Source organism: Salvelinus alpinus, chromosome 17, assembly GCF_045679555.1.
Source record: "Salvelinus alpinus chromosome 17, SLU_Salpinus.1, whole genome shotgun sequence".
Lineage (NCBI taxonomy): Eukaryota > Metazoa > Chordata > Actinopteri > Salmoniformes > Salmonidae > Salvelinus > Salvelinus alpinus.
The window spans coordinates 13762456-13776427 of NC_092102.1; the positions used below are offsets into that span (position 1 = coordinate 13762456).

The 13972-nt window shown below is 43.0% G+C and overlaps 1 protein-coding gene across 20 annotated transcripts in view; it reads left to right on the plus strand.

Moving 5' to 3' along the window:
• LOC139542193 (E3 ubiquitin-protein ligase HUWE1-like) overlaps positions 1–13972 on the plus strand; it is an 82891-nt gene that overhangs the window by 659 nt on the left and 68260 nt on the right. For 18 of the 20 annotated variants that reach the window (XM_071347321.1, XM_071347331.1, XM_071347314.1 and 15 more), the window contains exons 2-16: positions 380–451; positions 4190–4236; positions 4468–4537; positions 4768–4866; positions 5349–5555; positions 5931–6083; positions 6398–6460; positions 6616–6693; positions 6828–6875; positions 7133–7301; positions 7616–7716; positions 8128–8278; positions 8518–8645; positions 10279–10419; positions 11519–11639. In XM_071347321.1, the coding sequence (XP_071203422.1) occupies positions 4493–4537; positions 4768–4866; positions 5349–5555; positions 5931–6083; positions 6398–6460; positions 6616–6693; positions 6828–6875; positions 7133–7301; positions 7616–7716; positions 8128–8278; positions 8518–8645; positions 10279–10419; positions 11519–11639 (1504 nt within the window). In that variant the 5' untranslated portion in view covers positions 380–451; positions 4190–4236; positions 4468–4492. Of the gene's footprint in view, positions 1–379; positions 452–1366; positions 1514–1547; positions 1635–4189; positions 4237–4467; positions 4538–4767; positions 4867–5348; positions 5556–5930; positions 6084–6397; positions 6461–6615; positions 6694–6827; positions 6876–7132; positions 7302–7615; positions 7717–8127; positions 8279–8517; positions 8646–10278; positions 10420–11518; positions 11640–13972 lie in introns of those variants that run through there. The other 2 variants (XM_071347315.1, XM_071347316.1) reach the window with 2 other exon arrangements.

Genomic DNA, 13972 nt, shown 5'->3' on the forward strand with positions numbered 1-13972 from the left:
AGCCGAACAGCGAGCCCACGCGAATTTATTACGAGGAGTTAATTGATTTAGGCCAAATCAGGTCATTGGATTAATAGTAAAATTATGTATTGTTGACATTTTGGGACTATTCAGTATCATTTGAATTGTCCATGTTTTATTAATATGCCAAAAAAAAAACCTCATGAGACTTTAGATTTATATTAATCCAATTTCACAATCTGCCCAATATTCCATTTGCTACCTATGACCGTTCTCTCATACCATTCATCCTCACTGAATCAATAGGCCTACCATTCAATCTTAGTTGTTTTTTGTTCATCTATAGGTTTGGAATGTCCCCCCAGGATCCCAGCTGTCCAATCCTCCATTTTAGATGTGCTTGTTTTTATGCTTTCAGATTGTTTTAGGAGACCACACAAAACTATGCTGAGGAGGAGGAAATGGAGCTAGTGAACCGAAGAAGTTTCTGGTATTTACAAACTAGTAGTAGTATTGTGAACTACTACCATTTACAATTATTATTAAACTCTGACAATTGTTATAATTGTATTATTAGGATATTTATTTAACACTAAGAATTAGTGTCACTTGAGAGCATTCATATTCTTACATGTTTCATTTGACTATGGATTGTAACTAAAAGCCTTTTGGTTTGGGTGTCAGAAAGACATTGAAAAGCAATTTTGTCTATGTGGAACACTGTTCTAGAGACCAACGTTTGTCTTCTGAAATCCTCCTGTCAAATAATGTGGTTATCCTTTTTGCTGCAGGGTTTCTGAGATGGGTTCTAATGATGTAATTGCATAGGTAAATAGAAGAGGAAAACAATTGTTAATTGTATTAATCTAATACATGTTACTAAATTGTAGATGTATACATACAGACGGTATTTCCTGTCAAAATGCCAAAAGGATGTTTGCTCACCTGCTGATGTTTTGTAGCTTCAGCTTATTCAGAAACTAACACTACCCGAGTACCAGTAGTTATAGGGTGGATGTATGATGGGATGAATGAATGGTGACTTGTTGTGTAAAAAATGTTGGGGGAGGATCTAGATAAATATAATAATTTGACATATTTTGGTTGTTGAGATCTTCCAGTTGCTGATAGGAGCTAGATAAAAGGTGCATGACAGTAACTTACTCTGGAAAATCTAAACGGATCTGTTAGAAAAAGAAAAAAAAAATCTCCACCCCATGATATATTTCTATACTGAGTTACACACAGGTTTCGAATCCTGAATGTTTCTGCAGTGACAATACAATTTAATAAAAATACAGCAGACTTTTACACAGATATTAACATATTTCAGCGGGAGGGAGAAATGAACGCCCCTCTTCTATCACAGGTAGCTACGTAAATTTGCCCAACGAAAACTCAAATACACCACGAACTCGCTCTGTCACGTTAGGCCCGTAAGGGGGAATGATTCAGCGAGATATACGTTTCGGCTAGCTAACCAAGAGGCTAGCCAGCGCGTGTGCGGTAAAGTGCGAGCAGCTTTTTATACGCCTCACGCATATTGGAGGAGGTATGGTGGACTATAATGCTCGCATTAATCTATGAATAAAACAGATTAATTCGCGGCCGGTCGGGTCTGACTGTTGCCAGCTAGCGTGTTGTGTTTACGGAATGTGTACATTTGTGAATTGGTAAGGATGCAGGGGAGGAGAGTAAGGGCTTCTGGTGAGGCCTGGAGCTGGGCACTAGATTTGACAACAGCGTGTTCAACCATTTGAGGAATGGGGAAAATACTCGCGGTAGTGGTGGTTGAATCTCTTGTCTTTACCAGGCTAGCCAACGTATAGCTTGTTAGTTTGCAAGTTTACCACGCACTTCGTAAGATACGTCTATTGTTGTTTAATATAGCCTCTAATCATTGACTATTGTTTTGACATCATAAAAAGCAATATTGATTGAACTAGCTAGCTAACGTTAGCCAGTTATCCCTGTCGGACAGCTAGCTGGCTAACATTAGGTACTTGGGCCAAGTGGCTAACTAGCTGCTAGCGAACCTCCCAACCGGACATTTTGGTTTACCGCGAATTTACTTGTTTTCTTTCGATGAGGTATGAAATACATATGTATGACCAAAGTTTAGCTAAGTACCTAACTTGTCAGCGAAATTGTGTGTTCTTCTCATTTGCCGCTTTAGCTAGGGAACTCCCGGTTTTTTAGCTAGTCAACAAACGTCAGCTAACTAAATTGCTAACGTTAGTATACACCAGGTAGTTAACGTTATGTTATTTCCTTACCGCAGTAACGTTAGCTAGCTAACAGTTGCCTCACTAGCATTCGGTTGATTCTGTTTTACTTTGTGTATGTTTATTTGCTAACGTTTTAGCTTGGAATAGCAATCATGTTTGTCTGATGTTAGGCTAGATTGCTAGCTTATTTTGTTACGTTGAGTCTGACCCTTGGTGGACATGCATTAGCTACCATTTCAATGCAAACATTTTCATGCTTTTGAAACACTTTCCCTGACAGGTTCAGTACATTAAACTGGAACATATTTTTGACTCGTTCTGTGTTGGAATCTTTCAGCTATGTAGTTATATTGTAATGTATATTAATATAGCTAATACACTCTTGTTCATCAAAAGAATGTATCAGCATTATCAGTATAGTTTTCAAATGTTTAGAACCAGCTGAATAAGGCCCCTGAAATCCAGTCAATTGCAGACAGCCATAGTCTTAATGATTGTCTGGGGTTTGTTGTATTCTAACACCCTAAACGGTTTGGTTCGGTTCACTATCGTTTTCACACAGTCATCTTTAAAATAACCAATCTTAGTCCTCAAGGTGAACTCTTGAGGTAAAAAAATACTAAATTATTTGTATTCACACAGCCCTAGTCTTTGAATGGGTCTCAACTCTTTTGCCAGTACACTTCACCTATTTTGTGGTCCATGTTCTTTGCATTCACATTGCTAAGTTTCGAAAGGAACCAAAATCTTTTTCCAACATAAACTCAACCCAGAGTGCATTTTTTAGAAAGTGCAGGACAACCCATTCCATCAGAACGTGTTATCGGACAGCTAGATGTACCTACTTAAGTTTTGGAAGCTAATAGATTGCATTTAGTTAAAGAATGAGACACAATTGTAATCAGAAGATAATATTAACATGTAAAATAATAAATGGCAGAGTAACTTCAGATTAAATAATGTTGTAATTGAAAATTGTACACCCAATTTAGGCTACAGCCCCTTTTAAGAGCTAGTATTGATTTTGTACCTTATGATTCTCACCAAATATGTTGTCTTTTCACACTATTCAAACCCCACAATGGAATAAATGGCTTATGAAGCTCTTAGCCTATAGATCACATATTTAAATTAAATCTGAACTAAGAACTCTACACATTTAGTAATTTTTGTGCATCCATGACAATAGCTAATCAATATCCCCAAAGTTTTTTTTTTTCTGTGAACATGCACCTCATCTTCTCTCTTTTGTGGCACAAATATGAGGATATGGCAAGGGAAATAGTGTTGCAGTAGTCTAGTATTTGGTCTGGGAACAATGACAAGCGAACCTGGGGAGCTTTGTCTTCACATTGCCCTAGAAAGGGAACCGGACCCTGGACTTCAAGCGACCCGAATTATGACCACCTCTCGAGATGGTCTAGGTTCGCTCCTGGTCCTCTTTTGAGGGTTCGGTGTTCCTTTTGGAGTGTTCACACTGCTCAAAAAATTTAAGCGAACCTTACTGAGTTAACAGAAATTTGCTGAAAGGGACCAACACCCTTAGAGAGAGTGTGAAAATGACTCCTGTTTGTTATGTTGCTCAGTGAAGTATTGGTGGACATGTACCATTTTCCTCAATATTGTGTTGATTGGATCTGCCTGGGTAACTGTCACCTCACCTTTTTGGCCTATACATTTGAACTCATATTTTGCTTTCTTTGTCAAAGCTGTATTCGGACTGTTACCTAATTGGGTATAGGCTACCCGATTGGAGTCTGCTCCACTGAGCAAATTGATTTTGTCTAGCTAGGCCCTCTGTCTCTATTCTTTTTTGAATTGTGTTGGACGAGAGACCCTTTTTCATCGGAGGAATGATTTCTTATTGTCTAACCATAACTAACACATTTTGACAAGTGTTTGAAACTATTCTCACTATTCCCTCCCAGACAAAGGAGAGAATTGTTTTGAGTCCATGATGCCTTGTTTACATAATGCTAATGACTATTTTCTCATTTCAGGTATTGTGAAAACATGATGTTAAGTGGGTCTTGTCAAATTACTTACTGTAAGTGTGACTTTTACATTTCTCTTGAACACACAATGCATATATTTGATTATATTTCACAAGTTCCGTTTCAGTCTAAAATCCAGCATGCAAACTGTCCCTGCTCATTCTGTTACTGTACTTGATGTAGCCTAACTGTGTGACATGCAGTAGCAAGCAGCAGATTCCATACATACACATTCATTGTTTCCTTACAGGCTGCATGCTAATCTATCCTACTGTTCCCAACAGGAGCATCAGCTAGAAACTAGCGACAATGAAGGTCGACAGAAGCAAGTTAAAGAAAACCCCAACAGAAGCTGTGCGTATGCGTAATAATGTTGGCTCTGACTGTCTGTAGTTCCTTTTTGACCCTGCACTGTACATGTCCTGAACAGCCTTCTCGGTTTCTTTTTCGCTCTCTCCCCCACCACCCTCCAATCTTCCCTTCCCTCCCCTATCCCCCCTCCCTATACCACTCTCTAATCCCCCTCTCTCTCGCGCATTCTCTCTCTCTACCACCCTCCAACCTTCTCTCTCCCATTCTCACAGCCTGCGGACTGCAGGACGCTCATAGAGAAGCTCAAGGGATGCAGCGACGAGCAACTACTGCTGGAGCTGCAGCACATCAAGACCTGGAATATTGGCAAGGTGAGCAGGAGGGAGAGACACTTAGTAAATTATTTAATGTCCTCTGGGTGACGTTCATTATCTTTGTATTAGATCACGTTATCTTAGAGGCAGTACCTTATCTGATCACGTAAATGTAAATGTTTTTTTATCCACGAGCAGGCTTAATCTGGTCTGGGAAACCTTCCATCTCTGTATTTAACTGACATTACCCAGATTTTGGGGTCACCAGGGACATATCCTTATTCACCTCGGCTGCGCTCAGCAGGGCACAATATTGTGTGATTTTCCGATGTGAATATATGATGTAGAACAACATTTTCTCTAATGTAAAATAAGGAATCATGTCCGCTATATTCATAACAATTCTATCAGCAGCATTCCACAACATTTGTCTGCGGAACGTGGCCTTGGTGTTTAACGCTCAATCAGCAGAACGTGGCCTCTATCTAAAGTGACCCCCTGAGTCCTTACCGGCCTCTCTCGTCTTCCCACCCCTTCAGTGTGAGCTTTACCACTGGGTTGACCTGCTGGACCGTTTCGATGGGATCCTGTGTGATGCGGGCCAGACGGTGGAGAACATGTCGTGGTTGCTGGTCTGTGACCGGCCGGACAACGGGCAGCTCAAAGCCTTACTGCTGGCCGTGCTCAACTTCACAGCCCTGCTCATTGAGTACAGCTTCTCCAGGCACCTCTACAGCTCCATAGAGGTAGTACCACCTCTACCTCCCTTGACTACGCACTTTTTCCCCTCCCATTGTATGGGTAAAGTAGGCCTCCCTGCCCAGCTCTGTTGGGATTCCCCTGCCTAAGAGTTTGACCGTTATTGGTTTAGAGATTGACAGTTATTTTTGCTAGAGGGTCTACTCAATGTTGCTTTGGGTGCCTTTGGAAAATGATCTAGGAGACTCATTGCAATAACATATCCTAAGTAAATAAAGGTTAAGTGAATAAATTCTCCTCTCTGGGTGATGCACCTGTCACAAACCATGATGGAATGAGCCAATCAGTCTCACTTTATTAACCCTCTGTCCCCCTTTTGCTCTTTCTCGCTCTTTCGCTCTTGATCTCACTCTCCCTCTCAGCACTTGACCACCCTGTTAGCATCGTGTGACATGCAGGTTGTTCTGTCTGTGCTGAACCTCCTCTACGTGTTCAGTAAACGCTCCAACTACATCACCAGACTGGGCTCTGACAAGAGGACCCCTCTGCTGGCACGCCTACAACATCTGGCTGAGGTACGGGTGTCAGAATTAAACAAACATGTTTATTAGGATCTCTTTTAGCCCAACGGGCTGATGGTACTTTATGGGTGTCGTAGGTAGACCATTGTCAATGTGTTAAGGCTTTTTAAATTGGACTGAAGGAGTGACTTAGCCTTTTCTCGTTCGCGTTCAGTTTTACTGTTGCAAGCCATAGCCTATGTTGTATTTAAAAACCAACTACTAACAATATGGAAGGTAGTGTCCCCAATGTATGTGCCCTGCCTTGATATTTAGACTATAAAGTTGTAGGAGTTGCTGTTCTGATGTCTGTGATGTTCCCTGTGTAGAGCTGGGGAGGAAAGGAGAATGGCTTCGGCCTGGCAGAGTGCTGCAGGGACCTGGCTATGACGGTGAGCGTCACACTTTGTCATTGTCACAATCTATAAAAGCTTGCCGTCTCCACACAATTGGCTAATTTGCTTTGTAGTGATTACATTTTTCTTTGACTTGTGATTCCTACCCCCAACCTCACCCCTCTCCTCTCTCTTGGCGTCTCTCTGAGCAGAAGTACCCTCCCAGTGCCACCACACTGCACTTTGAGTTCTATGCTGAACCTGGCCCCGAGGTCAAAGTGGAGAGGAAGGTAAAGACGGACACCTTTCCTTACCAGAAAACAAATATTAATGTGCAACTAATGTATGTCCCTGGTCTTGTTAGGCTATGTTTTGTTATGAGTGGATTGATTGACCATTTGTGAACTTTCTCTCCCCACAACAGACCAGTAGTAACACACTACACTACATTCACATTGAACAGCTCGACAAGGTAAGGGACAAATGTTGTCTATTTTCTCAGTGCATATAATGAATTTAACCAAAGATTGCGAGGACTAGTCTATTGTACCCTTTTAATTGTTTTGGGACTAAGTCCACCAGGAATGTGTTTCTTCCTGATCATGAATTCCTTTTCTGACATTTATCGTACATTCATATAATTGAAACTGACATATTACCCCAGCCAAAATTCGGATTTCTGATTTTCTATCTTGTCCTGCTCACCCAACCTCCCTGTGGTGTTTCCAGATCTCTGAGAGTCCCAGTGAGATCATGGAGTCTCTGACGGTGATGTACAACATCCCTAAAGACAAGCAGACCCTGCTGTTCACGCACATCAGACTGGCCCACGGCTTCTCCAACCACAAGAAGAGACTACAAGCTGTACAAGCCAGGCTCCACGCCATCTCTATCCTGGGTAAGCGTGTTTATTTCACCCAGATCACGTACAATGTACCAGATTGGAGCTACATGGCCAATTCTCATCTGCAGTCCCGATATTGAGTTGCCAGCTCAATATAATTCAACAGTTTCCATCACCTTGTTCAGTGCCAAATCGTCCCGTCAGTACTCGTGTCTCAGTGTTCCCGATGTTTGCTGGTGTCTGTGTTGGTCTGTGTTGTAGCTGCGGATCAATGAAGCCAATGCTTTTCATCAGGCATTTCATGTCAATGATTCTTTTGAAATACCTTCGCTAACTTAATTGTGTTATGGCGGTGTCGGTTTCCCCAGTGTACTCCAATGCACTCCAGGAGTCTGCCAACAGTATTCTCTACAACGGCTTGATAGAGGAGCTGGTGGACGTGCTACAGATTACAGATAAACAGCTCGTGGTAAGCTGCACCTTTTTGTCTCTCTCGCTCCCCTTCTCCCTCTCCCCTCGTGTCCGCTCTACTACTGTCACAATACCATAGTAGGTGTGAAATTGGAGCCCGATATTGTGACTGCGATCACGTGGCGTGTGTACGATGTTACCCTGAATGGTCGATGTTGTTGATTAAGTATTTATGTGATTTATACAAGATTGTGATGTTGACAATTAACAATATGATGTTGATATGTGTAGTACATTTTTGGCCAATGATTTTTGAATTAAATTATAATACGATCACTATTGTCTCGGCGTTGTATACGTCCCTGAAGAGTTTCCCCAGTCATAAAACAGAGTAAATGTGATTTGAGTGGGAACCCTGAATGGTATATGTAGTAGTCTTTTTCATGAGTCCTCCTGTCTCTCTCAACAGGACATAAAGGCAGCGTCTTTACGCACCTTAACGTCCATTGTGCACCTTGAGAGGACACCCAAGCTGTCCAACATCATCGACTGCACCGGCACAGCCTCCTACCACGGCTTCCTGCCTGTACTGGTGCGCAACTGCATACAGGCCATGATCGGTGAGTCACAGACATACTGTGGAATGTCTATTTAAATTCTTTCTAGACCGTTCTGAAAGGAGATGCCCATACAGTTCTAGAGGAGATGTAGAATTAAGGTCATAGGTAGGGTGGGTTTCTATCCTTAGCCAATTTAGGCGACGTGTGTTTGGGAGTTTCACCCTGTTCCTGCTCTTGGCTTCAGTGTTCTGATGGAAGCTAGTCCCCTCTGTAACCTGTTGTTGTGGTTGTCTCCTCAGACCCTCTGATGGAGCCGTACCCGCACCAGTTTGCCACGGCGCTGTTCTCCTTCCTCTACCACCTGGCTAGTTACGACGCTGGGGGGGAGGCCCTGGTCTCCTGTGGGATGATGGAAGCCCTGCTCAAGGTAAAAATATCTATTTGTCACATGCGCCGAATACAACAGGTGTAGTAGACCTTACAGTGAAATGCTTACTTACAAGCCCTTAACCAATAATGCAGTTTTAAGAAAAATGCCCCCCCAAAAAAGTAAGAAATAAAAGTAACAAATTATTAAATAGCAGCAGTAAAATAACAATAGCGAGGCTATGTACAGGGGGTACTGGTACAGAGTCAATGTGCGGGGGCACCGGTTAGTCGAGGTAATATGCACATGTAGGTAGAGTTATTAAAGTGATATGTTTAGATGATGCATAGATAATAACAGTAGCAGTAGCGTAAAAGAGGGGGGGAATGCAAATAGTCTGGCGTTTACTCACCAAGCAAACTATAGATATCATTCTGCTGAGCTGGCCTGGTTTCACCAAGTATGTTTGATGGGCACACATTCTGTGCAGGTGTCTGACATTTTGAAGATCTGTTGATCGGCACAGAATCTATATCTTGGCCAGGTCGCAATTGTAAATGAGAACTTGTTCTCAACTTGCCTACCTGGTTAAATAAAGGCGAAATAAAAATATGTCCGGTCCAGCATTCTGAATGGCTCGCTCTGCAAAAAGGCTGAGCAGCCCTACATTTTCCCGTCCTGCTTATGTGCCCATAGGTACCCCAATTAAGATCACATTTAGCATGCCTTTTAGTGCAGAAGTAGAGGAGCTTAATTGTTTTCTAAGACCAGAATAGGCTTAATCTGGGTCTGGGAATCTGCCCTGTACTGTTTGTATGCACACAGTCTTATCTATCAATCAATCAATCAATTTTATTTTATATAGCCCTTCGTACATCAGCTAATATCTCGAAGTGCTGTACAGACACCCAGCCTAAAACCCCAAACAGCTAGTAATGCAGGTGTAGAAGCACGGTGGCTAGGAAAAACTCCCTAGAAAGGCCAAAACCTAGGAAGAAACCTAGAGAGGAACCAGGCTATAAGGGGTGGCCAGTCCTCTTCTGGCTGTGCCGGGTGGAGATTATAACAGAACTATGCCAAGATGTTCAAAAATGTTCATAAGTGACAAGCATGGTCAAATAATAATCATGAATAATTTTCAGTTGGCTTTTCATAGCCGATCATCAAGAGTTGAAAAACAACAGGTCTGGGACAGGTGGCGGTTCCATAACCGCAGGCAGAACAGCTGAAACTGGAATAGCAGCAAGGCCAGGCGGACTGGGGACAGCAAGGAGTCACCACGGGGCGGCAGTCCCGACGCATGGTCCTAGGGCCCAGGTCCTCCGAGAGAAAGAAAGAGAGAAGGAGAAAATCTTGGCTCTCTCTAATTTTCAAAATGTTCATAAATGACAAGCATGGTCAAATAATAATCAGGAATAAATCTGTTGGCTTTTCATAGCCGATCATTAAGAGTTGAAAACAGCAGGTCTGGGACAGGTAGGGGTTCCGTAACCGCAGGCAGAACAGTTGAAACTGGAATAGCAGCAAGGCCAGGCGGACTGGGGACAGCAAGGTGTCATCATGCCCGGTAGTCCTGACGTATGGTCCTAGGGCTCAGGTTCTCAGAGAGAAAGAGAGAACGAGAGAATTAGAGAGAGCATACTTAAATTCACACAGGACACTGGATAAGACAGACTGCCTACTTCTTCCTTAGGTGATCAAGTTCCTGGGGGACGAGCAGGACCAGATCACGTTCGTGACGCGTGCGGTCCGAGTGGTGGACCTCATCACCAATCTGGACATGGCAGCCTTCCAGTCACACACTGGCCTTACCATCTTCATCAGCAGGCTGGAGGTAGGGGAACACACACTAGGGATGGGCATTTGAAATAATTTCACTATTGAAATAATATCCTGAAATATTTTTGGATTTTCAGATGGTTGAAATACATATATATATAAAAAATGAATAAAACATTAAAAATTTTATTTTTTACATTTAAACTTGCGGACTGGATTGGTGCGTGACTTTAGAGGTGCTGCTCTGCTTGCTTGCAGCAGTGCGGGGATGGGCAGGGACCGGTGTGTTTGACACAGGAGTGAGGGTAGCCATACAGACTCGCGCTAGTTAGACAAACGTGTAGATGCCGTAGGTTATCTATCATCCCATCTGGTAGAGCCGGTCTTGACTGCATCAAATCGATGTAAAGAAGCTAGCTGAGATAGCCAGGTAATTGAGGCTATTTTGCTGTGCTGCTTGTCCTTGTCTACAACAACGCCGTTCAGATTAAACAGCCTACCTGATGGTTGCTTGTTGTAGCCTACTCCTTCTCATTTAGCTGACTTAATTCTGTAATGTTAAATTCCATTTTGCCTTGGTTAGAGCTCTTCCACGTTGCTTGCTACACGTAGAGCAACTATCTGCAGTCACTTTGATTGGCTGACAATAACAAAGGCATGAACCTGTGTAGGGATACAGGATGTCATTTTATGGGGCGCATCGCGTCGACTATACCCATCCCAAACACACACACACTGGCCATAACATCTTTATCAGCATGGGACGTAGGGACATGTATACAGGGCAGGGCACGCTCCTATGCATATCTGTTGCCCCCAGCAAAAAAACACTTATATTATTTCCAATTGAAATGTTGCCAGAGGGCTTGGAAGGTGCATCTGGGGCCTTTGTGCTACACCTGGGGAATAATAAATATGTTAAATAAATAACCTGGGAAAGACTGAGTGGGTGATGCACCTCGCTTCCGGGGTCCATGATGCATCACTGGGGTGGGTGGGTGGGGGGGGGGGGGGGGTCTGGCTACTCAGCTCAAAGTCACTGCTGAAAACAAACGTGTGCCAAACTCCTGTACTCATTCACTCCCTTGCACTCTTTCTCCTTCCCTCTCACCCTCTTTCTCGCCCTCATTCTCTCTCTCTCTCTCTCTCTGCAGCATGAGGTGGACCTGTCTAGGAAAGAATGTCCTTTTGTCATCAAGCCAAAGATCCAGAGACCCAACTCCACCGTAGAATCTGAGGACATGGACACGGACATGGACGGCCAGTCAGAAAGCAGTAAGCTCTTTTCTTTTTTTTTTCTATTGTTGTCAATAAACTGTTCCATATTTTTGGGTGTAGGCCTACATTTACGTTTACAATTGGCTCATTCATCCCCCTCCTCTCCCCTGTAACTATTCCCCAGGTCGTTGCTGCAAATGAGAACGTGTTCTCAGTCAACTTACCTGGTAAAATAATGGATAAATAAAATAAAAATAAAAATTTGTTCAGATCATAATAAGGGATCAACATGGCTATGAAACCCTGTGAAAGTAACTGCCCCTTCCGCTTTACGTCAAGGTCCTGTCCCCTAATCTTTTGATTGGGCTTGACGATTATATAATAACATTCGTGAAAACGCGGCCATATAAGATGTATATAAAATGGCATGTTTTAACTTTCGTCAGAATGTTTCACCTTGACTACACTGAACAAAAATATAAAAGCAACATGTAAAGTGTTGGTCCCATGTTTCGTGAGCCGAAATAAAAGATCCCAGAAATGTTTCATACTTTCAAAAAGCTTAATTCTCTCATTGTGCACAAATTTGTTTACATCCCCAGTTAGGGAACATTTATCCTTTGCCAAGATAATCCATCCACCTGACAGGTGTGGCATATCAAGAAGCTGATTAAACAGCATGATCATTACACAGGTGCACCTTGTGCTGGGGACAATAAAAGGCCACTCTAAAATGTGCAGTTTTGTCACAATATAGTGCATTCAGGAAGTATTCAGACCCCTTGACTTTTTCTACATTTTGTTACTTACAGCTTATTCTAAAATTGATTAAATAGTTTTTTCCCCCTCATCATTCTACACACAATACCCCATAATGACCAAGCAAAAACAGGTTTTTAGAAATTTTAGCAAAAGAAATACCTGACATCACATTAAGTATTCAGACTTTTTACTCAGTACTTTATTGAAGCACCTTTGGCAGTGATTACAGGCTCAAGTCTTCTTGGGTATGATGCTACAAGGTTGGCACACCTCTTTGGGGAGTTTCTCCCATCCTCTCAAGCTCTGTCAGGTTGTATAGGGAGCGTTGCTGCACAGCTATTTTCAAGTCTCTCCAGAGATGTTCGATTGGTTTCAAGTCCGGGCTCTGGCTGGGCCACTCAAGGACATTCAGAGACTTGTCGCGAAGCCACTCCTGTGTTGTCTTGACTGTGCTTAGGGTCGTTGTCCTGTTGGGAGGTGAACCTTCACCCCAGTCTGAAGTCCTGAGTGCTCTGGAGCAGGTTTTCATCAAGGATCTCTGTACAGTCGTGGCCAAAAGTTTTGGGAATGACATAAATATAAATTTTCACAAAGTCTGCTGCCTCAGTTTGTATGATGGCAATTTGCATATACTCCAGAATGTTATGAAGAGTGATCAGATGAATTGCAAATAATTGCAAAGTCCCTCTTTGCCATGCAAATGAACTGAATCCCCCCAAAACATTTCCACTGCATTTCAGCCCTGCCACAAAAGGACCAGCTGACATCATGTCAGTGATTCTCTCTGTCAGTGACTGTTGATGAGGACAAGGCTGGAGATCACTCTGTCATGCTGATTGAGTTCGAATAACAGACTGGAAGCTTCACAAGGAGGGTGGTGCTTGGAATCATTGTTCTTCCTCTGTCATCCATGGTTACCTGCAAGGAAACAATTGCCATCATCATTGCTTTGCACAAAATGGGCTTCACAGGCAAGGATATTGCTGCCAGTAACATTGCACTTCATCAACCATTTATCAGATCATCAAGAACTTCAAGGAGAGAGAGGTTCAATTGTTGTGAAGGCTTCAGGGCACCCAAGAAAGTCCAGCAAGCGCCAGGACCGCCTCCTAAAGTTGATTCAGCTGCGGGATCGAGGCACCACCAGTACAGAGCTTGCTCAGGAATGGCAGCAGGCAGGTGTGAGTGCATCTGCAAGAACAGTGAGGCGAAGACTTTTGGAGGATGGCCTGGTATCAAGAAGGGCAGCAAAGAATCCACTTCTCTCCAGGAAAAACATCAGGGACAGACTGATTTTCTGCAAAAGGTACAGGGATTGGACTGCTGAGGACTGGGGTAAAGTCATTTTCTCTGATTGTTTGGGGCATCTGGAAAAAGCTTGTACGGAGAAGACAAGGTGAGCGCTACCATCAGTCCTGTGTCATGCCAACAGTAAAGCAGCCTGAGACCATTCATGTGTGGGGTTGCTTCTCAGCCAAGGGAGCGGGCTCACTCACAATTTTGCCTTAGAACACAACCATGAATAAAGAATGGTACCAACACATCCTCCGAGAGCAACTTCTCCCAACCATCCAGGAACAGTTTGGTGACGAACAATGCCTTTTCCAGCATGATGGAGCACATTGCCA